This window comes from Sciurus vulgaris (genome assembly GCF_902686455.1).
Source record: "Sciurus vulgaris genome assembly, chromosome: X".
In the NCBI taxonomy this organism is placed as follows: domain Eukaryota; kingdom Metazoa; phylum Chordata; class Mammalia; order Rodentia; family Sciuridae; genus Sciurus; species Sciurus vulgaris.
Genome location: NC_136471.1, coordinates 955,960 through 969,009, shown reverse-complemented (window position 1 = coordinate 969,009; position 13,050 = coordinate 955,960). Strand labels below are relative to the sequence as shown.

Below are 13,050 nucleotides of genomic sequence, written 5' to 3'. Positions count from 1 at the left end.
TGTTTCCTCTGTTGTGTGGAAGCTTTTTTGATTTGATGCCATCCCACTTATTGATTCTGTATTATTTCTTGAGTTTCAGGAGTCTTATTAAGGAAATTGGTACCTGCACCAATATGTTGGCATATCGACCCTAAAAGGGGATCTCATGAAAACAGAAGAAAAAACAGTGGAATCAGGGATGGTAGTGCACACTTGTGATCCCAGCAACTTGGGAGACTAAGGCGGGAGAATCCCAACTTCAAGGTCGGCCTTGGCAACTTAGTAAGACCCTGTCTCAAAATAAAAATTAAAACAAATGGACTGGAAATGTAGCTTAGTGGTAAAGCATCCCTGTTTTCAATCCAGAGACGAAGGAGAAGGAGAAATAATAGTGGAATAGAGGTAGGGGATCCAAGGAGAGGAAGGAAGGATGGGAAAAGGGAGGAACTGTAAAATGAAATTGACCAAACTGAGCTATGCATATGTCTGAATATATCACAATGAACGCCATGATTCTGTATAACTAAAATGCACCAATTAAAAAGACAATAAATAAATAGAAGGCAGAACAATAAAGGAAGGGGGCCAGGGCAAGGGAGGAGAGCAGGAAAAGGGAAATACTGGGATTTAAATAGATCAGATTACATTATGTGCATTTATATGAATGTCAAAATGAACACTATTATGCATAACTATAATGCACTAATGAAAACATGTGTAAAGGAAATACAAATATTGGGAAGAAAGTAAAATGTTTTTATTATCTATGATATATTATCTATGTAAAATCTTATTAAAATTAATAAACATTATTACCAAGGTTGCTGACTCTAGTCATTATTTATAAATCAATTGCATTTCAATGCACCAACAACACACATATTACTTTAAAGAATACCACTTCATTATGACATCTAAAACTATCAAATATCTAGGAATAAATGACCTATATATGTGAATTTTATGGAGACAATTATAAAATTCTATTGGAATCTATTAAAGAAGAGCTAGTAATGAAGAGATAAATCAATGTTGATAATTGGAAGACATAATTTCTTTTCGATGTCCATTGCCCCCAAATTGTTAATGAAACAAAAGAGGGAGACAGAGAGAGGCTAGAAACACATTTATACATATTCAGTCACTTAACACGAGACAATGGAAAGACTGTCACTAAGTGGTACTAATTATGTTTTGTACCTATATCACACTCCTGATCCAGAAGGCAGATCCCCCCATTTTTTTCTTCTAGATTACTTTGGTTTTATTCTTGCTCACTACAATTCCACACAAACTCTAAAATTAGATGGCAAATTCCACAAAACAAACATACCTTTTGATATTTCTATCAGAATTGCACTGAATCTATAGGACAATATAAAAATTATCTACAGAGATCATTAGCAATGAGTGAAGAAGCAATCAATTCACCTCAAAATGGAAACTGAGACTAGTTAAAGGTGAAGCAAGCACTTTAAACTAGTTGGAAGATCTGAAGAGAGCAAAATTTAAAGTGTTTGCTGAGTCAAAGCTCAAGAGTGGAAAAGTACTAAAGGGTAAGGCCGCTGACTCAGAGGATGGGTGCTCACACACTTATCTTTTTTCAACATTCCTATGCTTTTTTGTGGTCAGTCAGCTTCCAGTCCAAAGTGGTCACTGTTCAAAATCTGGTTTAGCTCCTTGGAATTTATTGCTTCTTGGAATTTATGGCAACTATTTGCTCTTCTCCATTCCTAGAACTGCCTTTAGGCACAGAAGTTCAGTTCAAAGTTCATGAATGGAAAATTATGTCTATCCATAATATGAAAAAATGAAATTGGACTCTACCTCATACCATAGAGAAAGTCATTTTCAAGTAGCTTAATGATTTAAATGTGAAAATCTAAACTACAAAACTTTCAGAAGGCAGTATAATAGAAATCCTTTATGACTTTGGGGTAGAAAAGGATTTCTTAGACACCAAAAACAGTAACATAAAGGAAATGATCGCAAAACAGCCAGTAAAAGAACTATTTCAACTCATCGAAATACATCATATCAAGAGTGAAAACACAATTCTCAAGCTTCCAGAAAGTATTTTCCACATGTATGTCCTATAAAATATCAGCATACAGAGTATACATCAAATAAGCAAAACTGCTAATTAGAAAAATAAGCAAAAGCCATGAGCAGAGACCAGAAAGACAAATGATCCATAAACACACGAAAATGTCTTCAATCTCATTGGTTATCATGGAAATAAAAAAAAAGGATCTAACATCTCATCCACTAGGTTGTCAAAAAATTAAACAGCTGCTTATCTTGCCTGTTATGAAGGATATAGGATAATGAGAACATTCATTATCTGTTGGTAGAAGTGTAAATTGGTATGATGACTTTGGGAAATTGGCATTGTATCATAATATGGTATGTTCACTTACTCTTTGACCACTTATTCAATGACAGGGTATGTTCCTTAGAGAAACTTGCACATATGTACTATAAGATAGTAGCTTTAATTAGAATAGATAAAAACCCCAGAAGCAATACAAATGTCCTTCTACAGGGTGAAGGGTGGAATTCTTTTCATGCAATAGGACATTGTACAGAATAACTTAAAATGGGCTAACTACAATTACAAGCATCCTCTATGCATGAATATCAAACCACAATATACACACAAAAAAAAGAAAATCGCCAATAGAGTAGAAGGTGATCATGGGGAGGGAAGAGAGGAGGGAAATAGATATTACTGGAGAATGAAATGAAAAAAAGTGTTATAGGCATTTATGAATATGCAAAAATGAACCCCACAATTATGAGTAACTATAATGCAGTAAAAAGAATAAAGTCGGACTGGGGAGATAGCTCAGTTGGTAAAGTGCTTGCCTCGTAAGCACAAGGCCCTGGGTTCAATCCCCAGCACTGCAAAAAAAAAAAAAAAAAAAGTCATCAAATAATACTTAGGTATGGCTTAGCTTTTATAAAGCTTAAAAACAGGCCAACCTATGGAGTTAGACAACAGAATAGGGGTTACATTGAGGGTTGAGGGGGGGTCTAGTGATGCAGAGGAGAAGGAAAATGATTTGTTCATTTCGTTGTAATTGTTTGAGCTGTACACTTATGATCTGTGCTCTTCTCTGTATGGTTCAAAAAGAAGCTTAAGGCTAGGCGTGGTGGTGCACACCTGTAATCCCAGTGGCTTGGGAGGCTGAGGCAGGAGGATCATGAGTTCAAAGCCAGCCTCAGCAATTCTGAGGCACTAAGCAACACAGTGAGACCCTGTCTCTAAATAAAATACAAAAAAGGACTGGGGATGTGGCTCAGCGGTTGAGCGCCCCTGAACTCAAATGCCAGTAGCCAAAAACAAACAAAAACAAAACAAAACAAAAAAACTTGAAAATTGTGAGGCACTGGGGAAAGGGAAGAGAGTGGATTAGAGGAAGGGTGCACATCTCAACAGTTCTTCAGCTCCAGATTTAAAAAGCTGAAAGACTGCTCCTCAGCGAGCTGTGTAACTAAGGGAATTCACTGAAATTCAATACTGGACAGCAAAAATAATCATAGAGACTCACAAAGTTGGAAACTTTGAACATAATATAAGAAATAATATATTAGAGACACACCAGCCCACTGCTGAGGGCAGGGCAGCACAGGCAGAGAGGGAGAGGGAGAGGAACACGGAGCAAATAAAACTGGCTTGGGGGAACCTGCAGAACAGAGAGGGAGACTGAGCTTAACTGACCCAGAGATGGCAGGGGGAGTTGTGTTAAAAGTGGTTAAAATTGCAGTTAAGAGGTGGAGAGTCCAGGTAGAATCAGAGTTGTGGGAGCTGTGGGAACCACTTTTGAGTGACCACACAGCAACAAGCAGATTTCCTGAGCTGCCAATCACCTGTTGCCAGAGTATGCCTGGTCCAGTACGGTTGCAACAGGCACAAAGAGAACTGGGCCTAGGGTGATACAAGCTGCAGACACCTAGGAGAGAGAACCAGTCCCCTCTGGTGCTGGTGCCCCATGTGAGCAGAGAGAAAGAAGCCAGTAAGCAGACAGGCTTGTCTGCACTCCAGGGCTGATCCTGGGTCATTCACATCCATAGTGGTGAATGTAAGACCTATGGAGAGTGAGATTGCATACCCTAAAAGTGAAATTTATGGGAGCACCCTGAGACCCGGATGTCTAGTAGAGATCAGCATCTCCCCAGAAACAGGGGGTATGGATCCAATCTCACATACCCACTGACAGAGTTCCAAAGATCAGCCAAGACTAAATCCCAACTGTGCAAGTTCCAATTTAGAACTCTGCTCCATCCTCACTAAAGAAGTACGCTACTTGTCAGCATCTCTTAGTCTATCCCATCCTGTACTGGGAGACAGGAAACTGAGAGCTACTACAACCAGATTTGACTCCTAGCCAGAATATACAAGAACTCTGGGACAAAATCAAGAGACTAAACTTGAGAGTCACTGTGATAGAAGAGAACATGTAGATACAGACTAAAAGCATTAAAAATATCTTCAATAAAATGATAACAGAAAATTTTCCCCATATGAAAAAGAGATAAGACATTCACATACAGGGCATACAAGACCCCAAACAGGTGAGATCAGAAGAGAAACTCTCCAAAACGCATCATAATCAAAATGCCTAACATATAAAATAAGGAAAGAATATCAACTGCTACAAGAGAAAAATGTCAGGTCACATTAGAGGCAAACCAATAATGCTCACTTTTGACTTCTCAACTCAGACCTCCAAATCAAGGCAGGCCTGTAATGAGATATTCCAGTCTCTAAAACAGAACAATTGCCAACCAAGATTGCTATATACAGCGAAGCTCTTTTTCAAAATCAATGGGGAAATAAAAACTTTCCATGACAAGGATAAACTAAAAGTATTTATGACCATCATGCCAGCACTACAAAGAATACTTAAAGATAAAGTGCACACAGAGGAACCAAACAAACAAACAAACAAAACCCAGAGCTCCCAAATAGACGAAGATTATTAAAAGACTAATCAACTAAATGGAAACCAAGACACAATTACATGTAGCAAAGAAACCAACATGGCAGGGAACTACAAATAGCCACAATAGCACGGAATATAAATGGTCTCAACTCCACAATGAAAAGATATAGATTAGCAGAATGGATTTTTTAAAAGATCCAAATAATATACTGTTTGGAAGAGATGAATCTCATAGGCAAAGTTGCCCACAGGCTGAAGGTAAAAGGATCCAAAAATATAACATGCAAAGGGAGTCCAAAATAGGAAGCAGGACTAGCTACTTTCATATCTATCAAAGCATATTTGAAGCAGTACAATTCAAAATAGCTAAATTAAGGAATCAACTCAGATGCCTGTCAATAGATGAATGATTTAAGAAATTGTCACATATATATACCATGGAGTTCTACTCAACCATAAAGAAGAATGAAATTATGGCATTTGCTGGTAAATAGATGGAACAGGAGACTATCATGTTAAGTAAAAGAAGTCAGACTCAGAAACTCAAACATTGAATGTTTTCTCTCATATGTGGAAGCTATAGTAAAATAAAGGAGGAAGGAAGAACAGGATTTCATAAAGACAGAAGGAAGATCAGTGGAATAGAAGGAGATCTAGAAGTAGAGTGGAAACATTGAAAAGGGGAGGCAATGAAGAACAAATTATTTTTAAAAATCATGTTATGTGCATATATAAATATACCACAGGGAATTTCACCTGTACATGTAAATAGAGAGAACTAATCAAAAATAAATAGATGAGTGAAAGTAAGTCTAGCAAAGTAGAGGAAGGAGAATGGAGGAGGGGAGGGAGGATGGAAAGAAAAGGGGGGATTGTGAAATGAAATTGAATACCATGTATGTGTGATTTTGTCAGGTTTAACCCAACTGCCATGTATAACTTTTTTACTCTAATAAAAAAAGATCTATTCTCAGCATACTCCATGCAAATGGTAACCAAAAGAGAGTAGGTGTGGCTATGCTTACATCTAATAAAATAGACTTCAAGTCAAAAGCTGTTGCAAAAGATGATAAATATCTTTTTATTAATGTCTTTATATAATGATAAAGGGGTCAATTAATAAAGATGATATAATAATTATAAATATATATGCATCCAACATCAGAGCACCTAAATTTATATATTTATATTAAATATTAAATCAAAGATTACTAGAATTGAGAGAGAAATAAACAGCAATACAACATTAGGGGACTTAAACACCATACTCTCACCAACGGATAGATTTTTCCAAACAGAAATCAGTAAACAAACAGTGGATTTGGACTTCATGCTTAGTCCTGAGTTTCCTTTACTTTACCATAGTAGGCCCTCTCCTGCTGCTCTGCTTTTTCCCACCTTAACTTCTTGTCCTTGCCCCCTTATATTCTTTCAATAGATGCAGAAAAAGCATTTGATAAAATACAGCACCCCTTCATGCTCAAAACACTAGAAAAAATAGGGGTAGTGTGAACATTCCTTAACATTGTAAAGGCCATTTATGCTAAGCCCATGGCTAATATCATTCTAAATGGTGAAAAACTGAAAGCATTCCCCCTAAAAACTGGAACAAGGCAGGGATGCCCTCTTTCACCACTTCTATTCAACATCGTTCTTGAGACTCTGGCCACAGCAATTAGACAAACCAAAGAAATTAAAGGGATAAGAATTGGAAAAGAAGAACTCAAACTATCCCTGTTCGCTGATGACATGATTATATATTTAGAGGAACCTGGAAATGCCCCCTTATATTCTTAACACGGCAGCTAACATGACCCTTTTAAAACATGTGAGAAATTGCATCCTTACTCTGTTCTAAACCTCCTTTTGGCTACCCTATCACCCCCCTGAAAAGCCCAAATCATTTCAGTGACCCACAAGGTTCTACTCTCCATTGCACTCAAATAGGGCATACATAAAAAAGTTTATGCATGCCATGCCACTCAAACATACCAGGTTATTGTGTGTTTCATTACCTATGCAGAACAGTGCCAGGCTCACAGTACATGTTCAATAAGTGTCCTGGGAATAAATGACTTCAAACCCAGAACAGCAAGAGGGAAAAGTAAATTGATTTTTGAACTATTACTTACATTTATAAGAGTGACTACATAGAAACACTTTAATTTTTTTGTTTTGCAGTAGTACGGATAGAATCCAGGGCCTCACACATGCCAGGCAAGTAGTCTACCACTAAGCCACACCCCAGCCCCTTAAATAATTATTATATGGGAGGTGATTAAATGACATGTCAGATTCACTACATTAAAAAAATTCCACATTCAAATTAGTTTGGGAAATCGTGCTTCATTTACTGTCTTGCAGAGATTTATATTATCCTATCAAAAGGTTCTTAGAATTCTTGGAGCAAAGAAAAATGCTTAAATTTGCAATAAATACTACTTTTATAATGAAAACAGTAATAAGACTATTGTATCTTCTGAAACAAAATGAAGGAAAAGACAATTTAAGATGGGAGATGATTTAATTTTAACTTCATTTTAAGCCAACAGCACTTTCTCCACTGTCTTGAAATCTGGCAAGGAAAATACCACACTTGCCCTAATGAGTCTTCCAGTTCTTCAGTGGACTGGTTCACCTATAAGAATACTGAGAAAAGATGAAATGGTGAACGCTGAACCAAGTGCACTCTCCTGGGCTGCATGGAGTTACTATGTAATTTTTCCAAGGCTGAATTTTTAGATAACTTATTCTTTTAACCTGAATCAAATTCTTTCATACAGATTAAGTGCCTTGATGACTTGAAAAAAGAGTAAGAGTGTGTTTCTAACACAGTGGGGTTTGGAGGTAGTGATAGAGAAGTATGGTCAGATAGCTTTTCTTCTTTCATTTAAAAGTATAATTTAAAAACTACTAATCAAACAATACAGTTACAGAAAGATTGGAAAGTACAGATAAGAGAATAAAAATAAAAATTACAATTAATCTATTCACTATCACATGGAGATAAATTGTCTAATACTTTGATCAAGAATTGTACATTTAGTTTTAATTACAAATTTATGTTTCCCATAAATTCGTGCACATAGTTATCCTTCTACATCAACACTTTGTGACCATATAGTACTCAGAGTACAAATGCATAATGGTTTCCTTAGCCATCCCTAGAATAATGGACATTTGTCTTCATTTCTTCAATATTATAAACTGTACTAAAAATTCCTTTTATGTATATGTTTGTATTCTTCTTAATGCCAGTAGTCCTTTGCTTCTAGAAGATTAACCAGGCTTCCATGATGATTGCCTCAGGTAATGAGCTAGTGGTATATCGATGAGTGTAAAGGATTATTAGCAATCCTTACTGTGAAATGCATTAAAAATCAAGGAGTATTACTGAGAGTCTTCATTTGTTTCTGCAACATTTAAAACATTTAAAGTATTTTTTCTGTTGGATTATTCTGGTTCCTTTCATCAAAGAAATTATTCTCCTAGTCTTTCACTCAATTCTTTATCTCTATTTGGTACTGCTTGCTTTTTAATCCTGCTTTCCATATCGCATTGTTTTTCGTCAGTGTCTTCTCTTTTGTGCTTCTTCATTTCTGTGATGGTTTCATTTTCTTTCACATCTTTTTCTTGGGAAAAAGGAACAGTATTGGTAAGCATACGAGCTGTCTGTCAAAGTCTATCTTTCTAATCACCTGATACCTGTCATACTTTTCCTTTCATACATAGACCACTATCACTGTGTAGTGCACATGGAGATATTCTACCCACATTTTCCCTTAATCAAAGTGGGGGTTACAGGGTCCCACTCATTTCAGACTAATGTGGGAGAACTCTGAGGGGGTCCACCAAGGATTTGTGGGGCTTGTAAGGCCCACATCTTGAACATCAAACTCCTATACCCCTGACTGCTTCTAGAATATCTGACCAATGGCACACCCTTTCCCCAAGACTAAAATCCCATTCATCACTGTGTCCAGTTCGAAGTTCAGAGTATCTGAATGATGCTTCATTCAAGTATGGGAGAGGCTCTGCTTGATAAAGTGATCTATGAACTAAAAACAAGTTATCTGTCCCTGACCTAAACACCCATAACAATGATGGAGCAGGAAGCAGAAAACCACCATAAACGTTCCCATTTGAAAAGAGGAATAATTGGAGACACATGGTAGTCACTGCCCTATACTGGAATCCTATAGGGTAAACCTTGATTAGGCTGAGATCCTACTAACTCATTGTCCCCCTCTGTTAGGAGCTTCCAGTCCATTATTATCTCTGGTTTTATCGATAGCAAGTGTTCAAGAATATGTCTTCCGTAGGTGCCTTCAGAGCTGGTGTCCTCATGGAAGTTTGAAGGTCTAAATCCTGTTTACAACTGTCTCATTTAGCTCCAGTTTGATATTTCTTTGGCAATAAACTTCTTTCAAAAGCTTAGCTGACTTCTAATCAGTGAATTTAGAAGCAATTTTGCCCCTTCTGGACCCTGCAGGACCCCACATTTTTTTCTGTATTTCCTTCCATTTCTTCTTGCAAATTGGTCTCTTTTGTACCTTTGATCACTTTTATAGGTCCCTCCCATTTGGACTGTCTTCTACCATAGCACTGACTCACCAATCTGCAATTATTTAAATGTCTTATTTCTCTTTCTAGCAACCAAGACAGAGACAGAAATAGGCAAGTGGTCATCTCTTGGTAAATACCGACTGAATTAATAAAATTTAGTTTATTTTTCCTCAGGAATCTCCTTGGGTTATTTATATAGATAAGTATTTTGGTAAATTTTTAGGCAGCTGAGAAAACAACTAATTATATATGGTTCCTTAGCCAAGGGGAAAGAAATTAGGAGTTAATGAAGTTTTGTTCCCCATCTTCTTCCTTAAAACCCTCCCTTAATTACATATGTGCAGTTGTTAGGAAACCTAAGTGTTTCTGTACTCCACCCCTAAAGTTCTCCCCTCTCCTCATTCCTACAGTAGCTTACGTGAGACAACAGAGGGTCCCCATTAGTGCTATGGTGATTAGAAAAGCAAAAATGGCTGCTGGAGGTATAGAGCTCGTGATGAGGTCCCACAGGTAATCCCAGAAGTCAGTCAGCCAAGACCTCTGGTCTCCTGTAGAAAAAGCACAGGCATTCATTGAGGAGAGGTCAAGTAAATGATGGGGTTTGGATTTGGATCTCAGTTTGAGCCCAAACACTTGCCCCAGATATGTTCCTACAGTTACTCAGAATATGTCTTATATATTTTGCTGTGCTGCCTCTAACATGTTCAGGAGTATACATTATTTTAAAGAGGTATCCTCAGATGGATATTTTTGCATTCTTATAGGTCAAATAGGAACAATAATTGCTACCCTAGATATCTGAAGGAATGTTTGTGAAAGAAGAGCATAAACTGATCACAAGGAAATGAAAATCTTCACTAAAGTGTTGTTTCCTAGAGTATGTCTGGGAGTTCTGGAGTATTTCAGGAGGCTTGGTGGAATTAGTATCTCAAGCAGAGAAAAGAGAAGCCCACCAGTACTAGAAGCAGAGGAAGGGGTCAGGGCAACTGCAAGGAGGGAGGAGATTATTATTTAACCCTAAGGAAAGAGGTAGGGGAAAACAAAACTGGCTTCATATGTAGTTGAGAAGGTTCACCACTCACCACCACAACCCTTTCCAGAACTGGAGCTCCAGTGTGCATGTTGGAAGCATGGCTTTCGGAGCCCTTAGGAAGATCAGTGGACTATTGCTTGTTTATTTTAGATTTAATTTCCTTGTCAAATCTTCCCTTACTGCTGCCCAATATTAATTATCCCCATGTTCTTTGAGAGCATTTGTTAAATTCCATGGAAGGTTAGCACCTATGGTTTTGTCTGCCCATCTGTGAACAAAGGGCTTGGTAGAAAGTAGGTAACTGAAGCAGTATAGTTAGTTTCTTGTGAACATTATCTCAAAACATTAAATCAGTTTTTCCTGACCTGCAACATGAATCTTATGGCTTATGAAGATAGGAACATTCATCCTAACAGCAAACACACCCCTTGAGCGTGGTTTCAGTCCTGCTTTTTCTTGTATTCCAATGGCAGATAATGGTGAAGGAGGGGAAGCTACTGTCACCAATGAGAAGTAAGTCAGTGAACACAACAGAAATACAATGCTCAGCAGCTTCTGGGACTCCATGGACTCTTACTCTGCCAAAGGGAGATTTCTTTATCCTTAGTTCAGTCCACAGCTGCTTTTCTGAAAAGTTAGAAAGCAGTGGTTTAGTTCTTATTGAAAAAAGCTTCTCACCTTTAAAACACAAAGATAATTCACTGACTTGTGTGGATGAATCCTGAACATGGTCAGTGGTCCAAAGCAAAATGTATACCCACTCCAAACACCAGGGCAAAACAAACCTTACTATGCTGCGTCAGGTCAGATGTCTACACCTGCTCCCCTACTTAATTAATGGAAACTTTTCAGCTGTTTGAGCCAGTGCTTGTGGCATCATCGACTCTTTCTTGCACTTCCACACCTTACCTACCAGAAAAAATCCTGTCAGATTTATCTATAAAATACATCCAGAATCCTGCCACTTAATACTACCTCCACTGCTACCCACCATCATCCCTTTGTCTTTGTCTCCCTCCATTCTGTTCTCCAGAGAAGCCAAAGAGATCTCATTAATTGTAGGTCAGATTATGATCCTAGTTACTTCTCTGACTTCATATCCTTCATCTTCTCTTGATCATTCTGACTCATCCTCATTTTTACTATAATAAACCCCTATTTGATCTATTGTATTTCTATTACTAAAGACATTCATAAGTGATACATTCATTTACTGGTTGATACAGCTTAATCATGTCTGGTGGGAAGTCACTTACCTGAAACTTAACTGAACATCAAGGTATCCAGAGTAGCCATGGAATTGGGCCTCAGCATTCAGAGTACAAGAGTCTTTAAGAAGCTTGCCAGAGTCTTCCCTTCAGGTCCATGGAGTTCCAGACAGAATTCTACCACTCTTTATTATATCATTAACTGCATTTGACCCTCCCCCAGCCTCTATTCAATAGTTAAACACCCAGACATTATTTTCTGTCCATGCATGCACATCTGGGTGCATATCGAAACCCATTCTTAATGTAGTTATATCCTCTTAGGCTTGAAGAATTCTAAGACATTTTGTTTGGTACATGGTATTTGCTACATCTTATAATAGTGTAGATATGGGGCTTTAATACATGATACATGATAAATGTGGCCTTTCATATCATATGGGGCTGGGGGCATATAGTACTTGGCTGGTATGAATGAGATTCTGGGTTTGATCCCAGTACTGCAAAAAAAATTCCATATGGACTCAGGACTAAAATATATTTCAGAATAAAATACGAATGGATAATTTTATAATCTTGGTATAGATAAATATATTCTAAGCATGTTGTGTTAGTCAACTTTTCATCACTGTGACCAAAATACCTGGTAAGAACCTAGAGTAGGAAAAGCTTATTTTGAGCTTGCAGTTTCAGAGGTCTCAGTCCATGGTCAGCTGACTCCATTGCTTTAGACCTGAGGTGAGGCAGAGCATCATGGCACAAGGTCAAGGTGGAACAAAGCTGCTCAGTTTATGGCAGCCAGGAGGAGGAGAGAGGAAGGGGGGGTAGGTACAGGCCAGAGATTAGATAAACCCTTTCAGATCATGTCCCATTAAACAAGGATCCATCTCCCTAGAGTCCACTGAACTATCAATTGATTAATCCAACAAATGGATTAATCCACTAACAAGGTCAGAGCTCTAATCATTGCTTGGAATTCCCAACTCTGTTTCTGATTGTACTGGTGACCATGCTTTCAAAATAAAAGCTTTCAGGGGGACAATAAAGAGCCATATCACAGCATATCATAAAATATAAAGCCATAATGAATATGCTGGATACATTTATGATAAAAATGTAAACCTTTCATGCAGCAAAACAATGCAAAAACGTAAAAGATTAATGACAGATTAAATCAATTTTACAACCTATATGACAGATATTAGATTGATTATTAACTTATATAAATTATTCTTAAAAAGTTTTCCATGGAAGAAATAGCAAAAATTCAAAAAAAAGATCAGGATTCTATCAGAAAACAGAGCCAAGTAGGGTG

General features: G+C 37.5%; 1 protein-coding gene across 1 annotated transcript; it reads right to left on the bottom strand.

The window, feature by feature from the left end:
• Positions 1–7,996: 7,996 nt before the first annotated feature.
• On the bottom strand, positions 7,997–13,031 carry SMIM9 (small integral membrane protein 9). The gene is made up of 2 exons (XM_079124685.1): positions 10,953–13,031; positions 7,997–10,042 (listed from the first exon to the last, which is right to left on the bottom strand). Exons 1-2 carry the CDS (start codon positions 11,092–11,094, stop codon positions 9,909–9,911), a joined length of 276 nt encoding a protein of 91 aa, XP_078980811.1. The 5' UTR covers positions 11,095–13,031; the 3' UTR covers positions 7,997–9,908.
• Between the last annotated feature and the right edge of the window lie 19 nt (positions 13,032–13,050).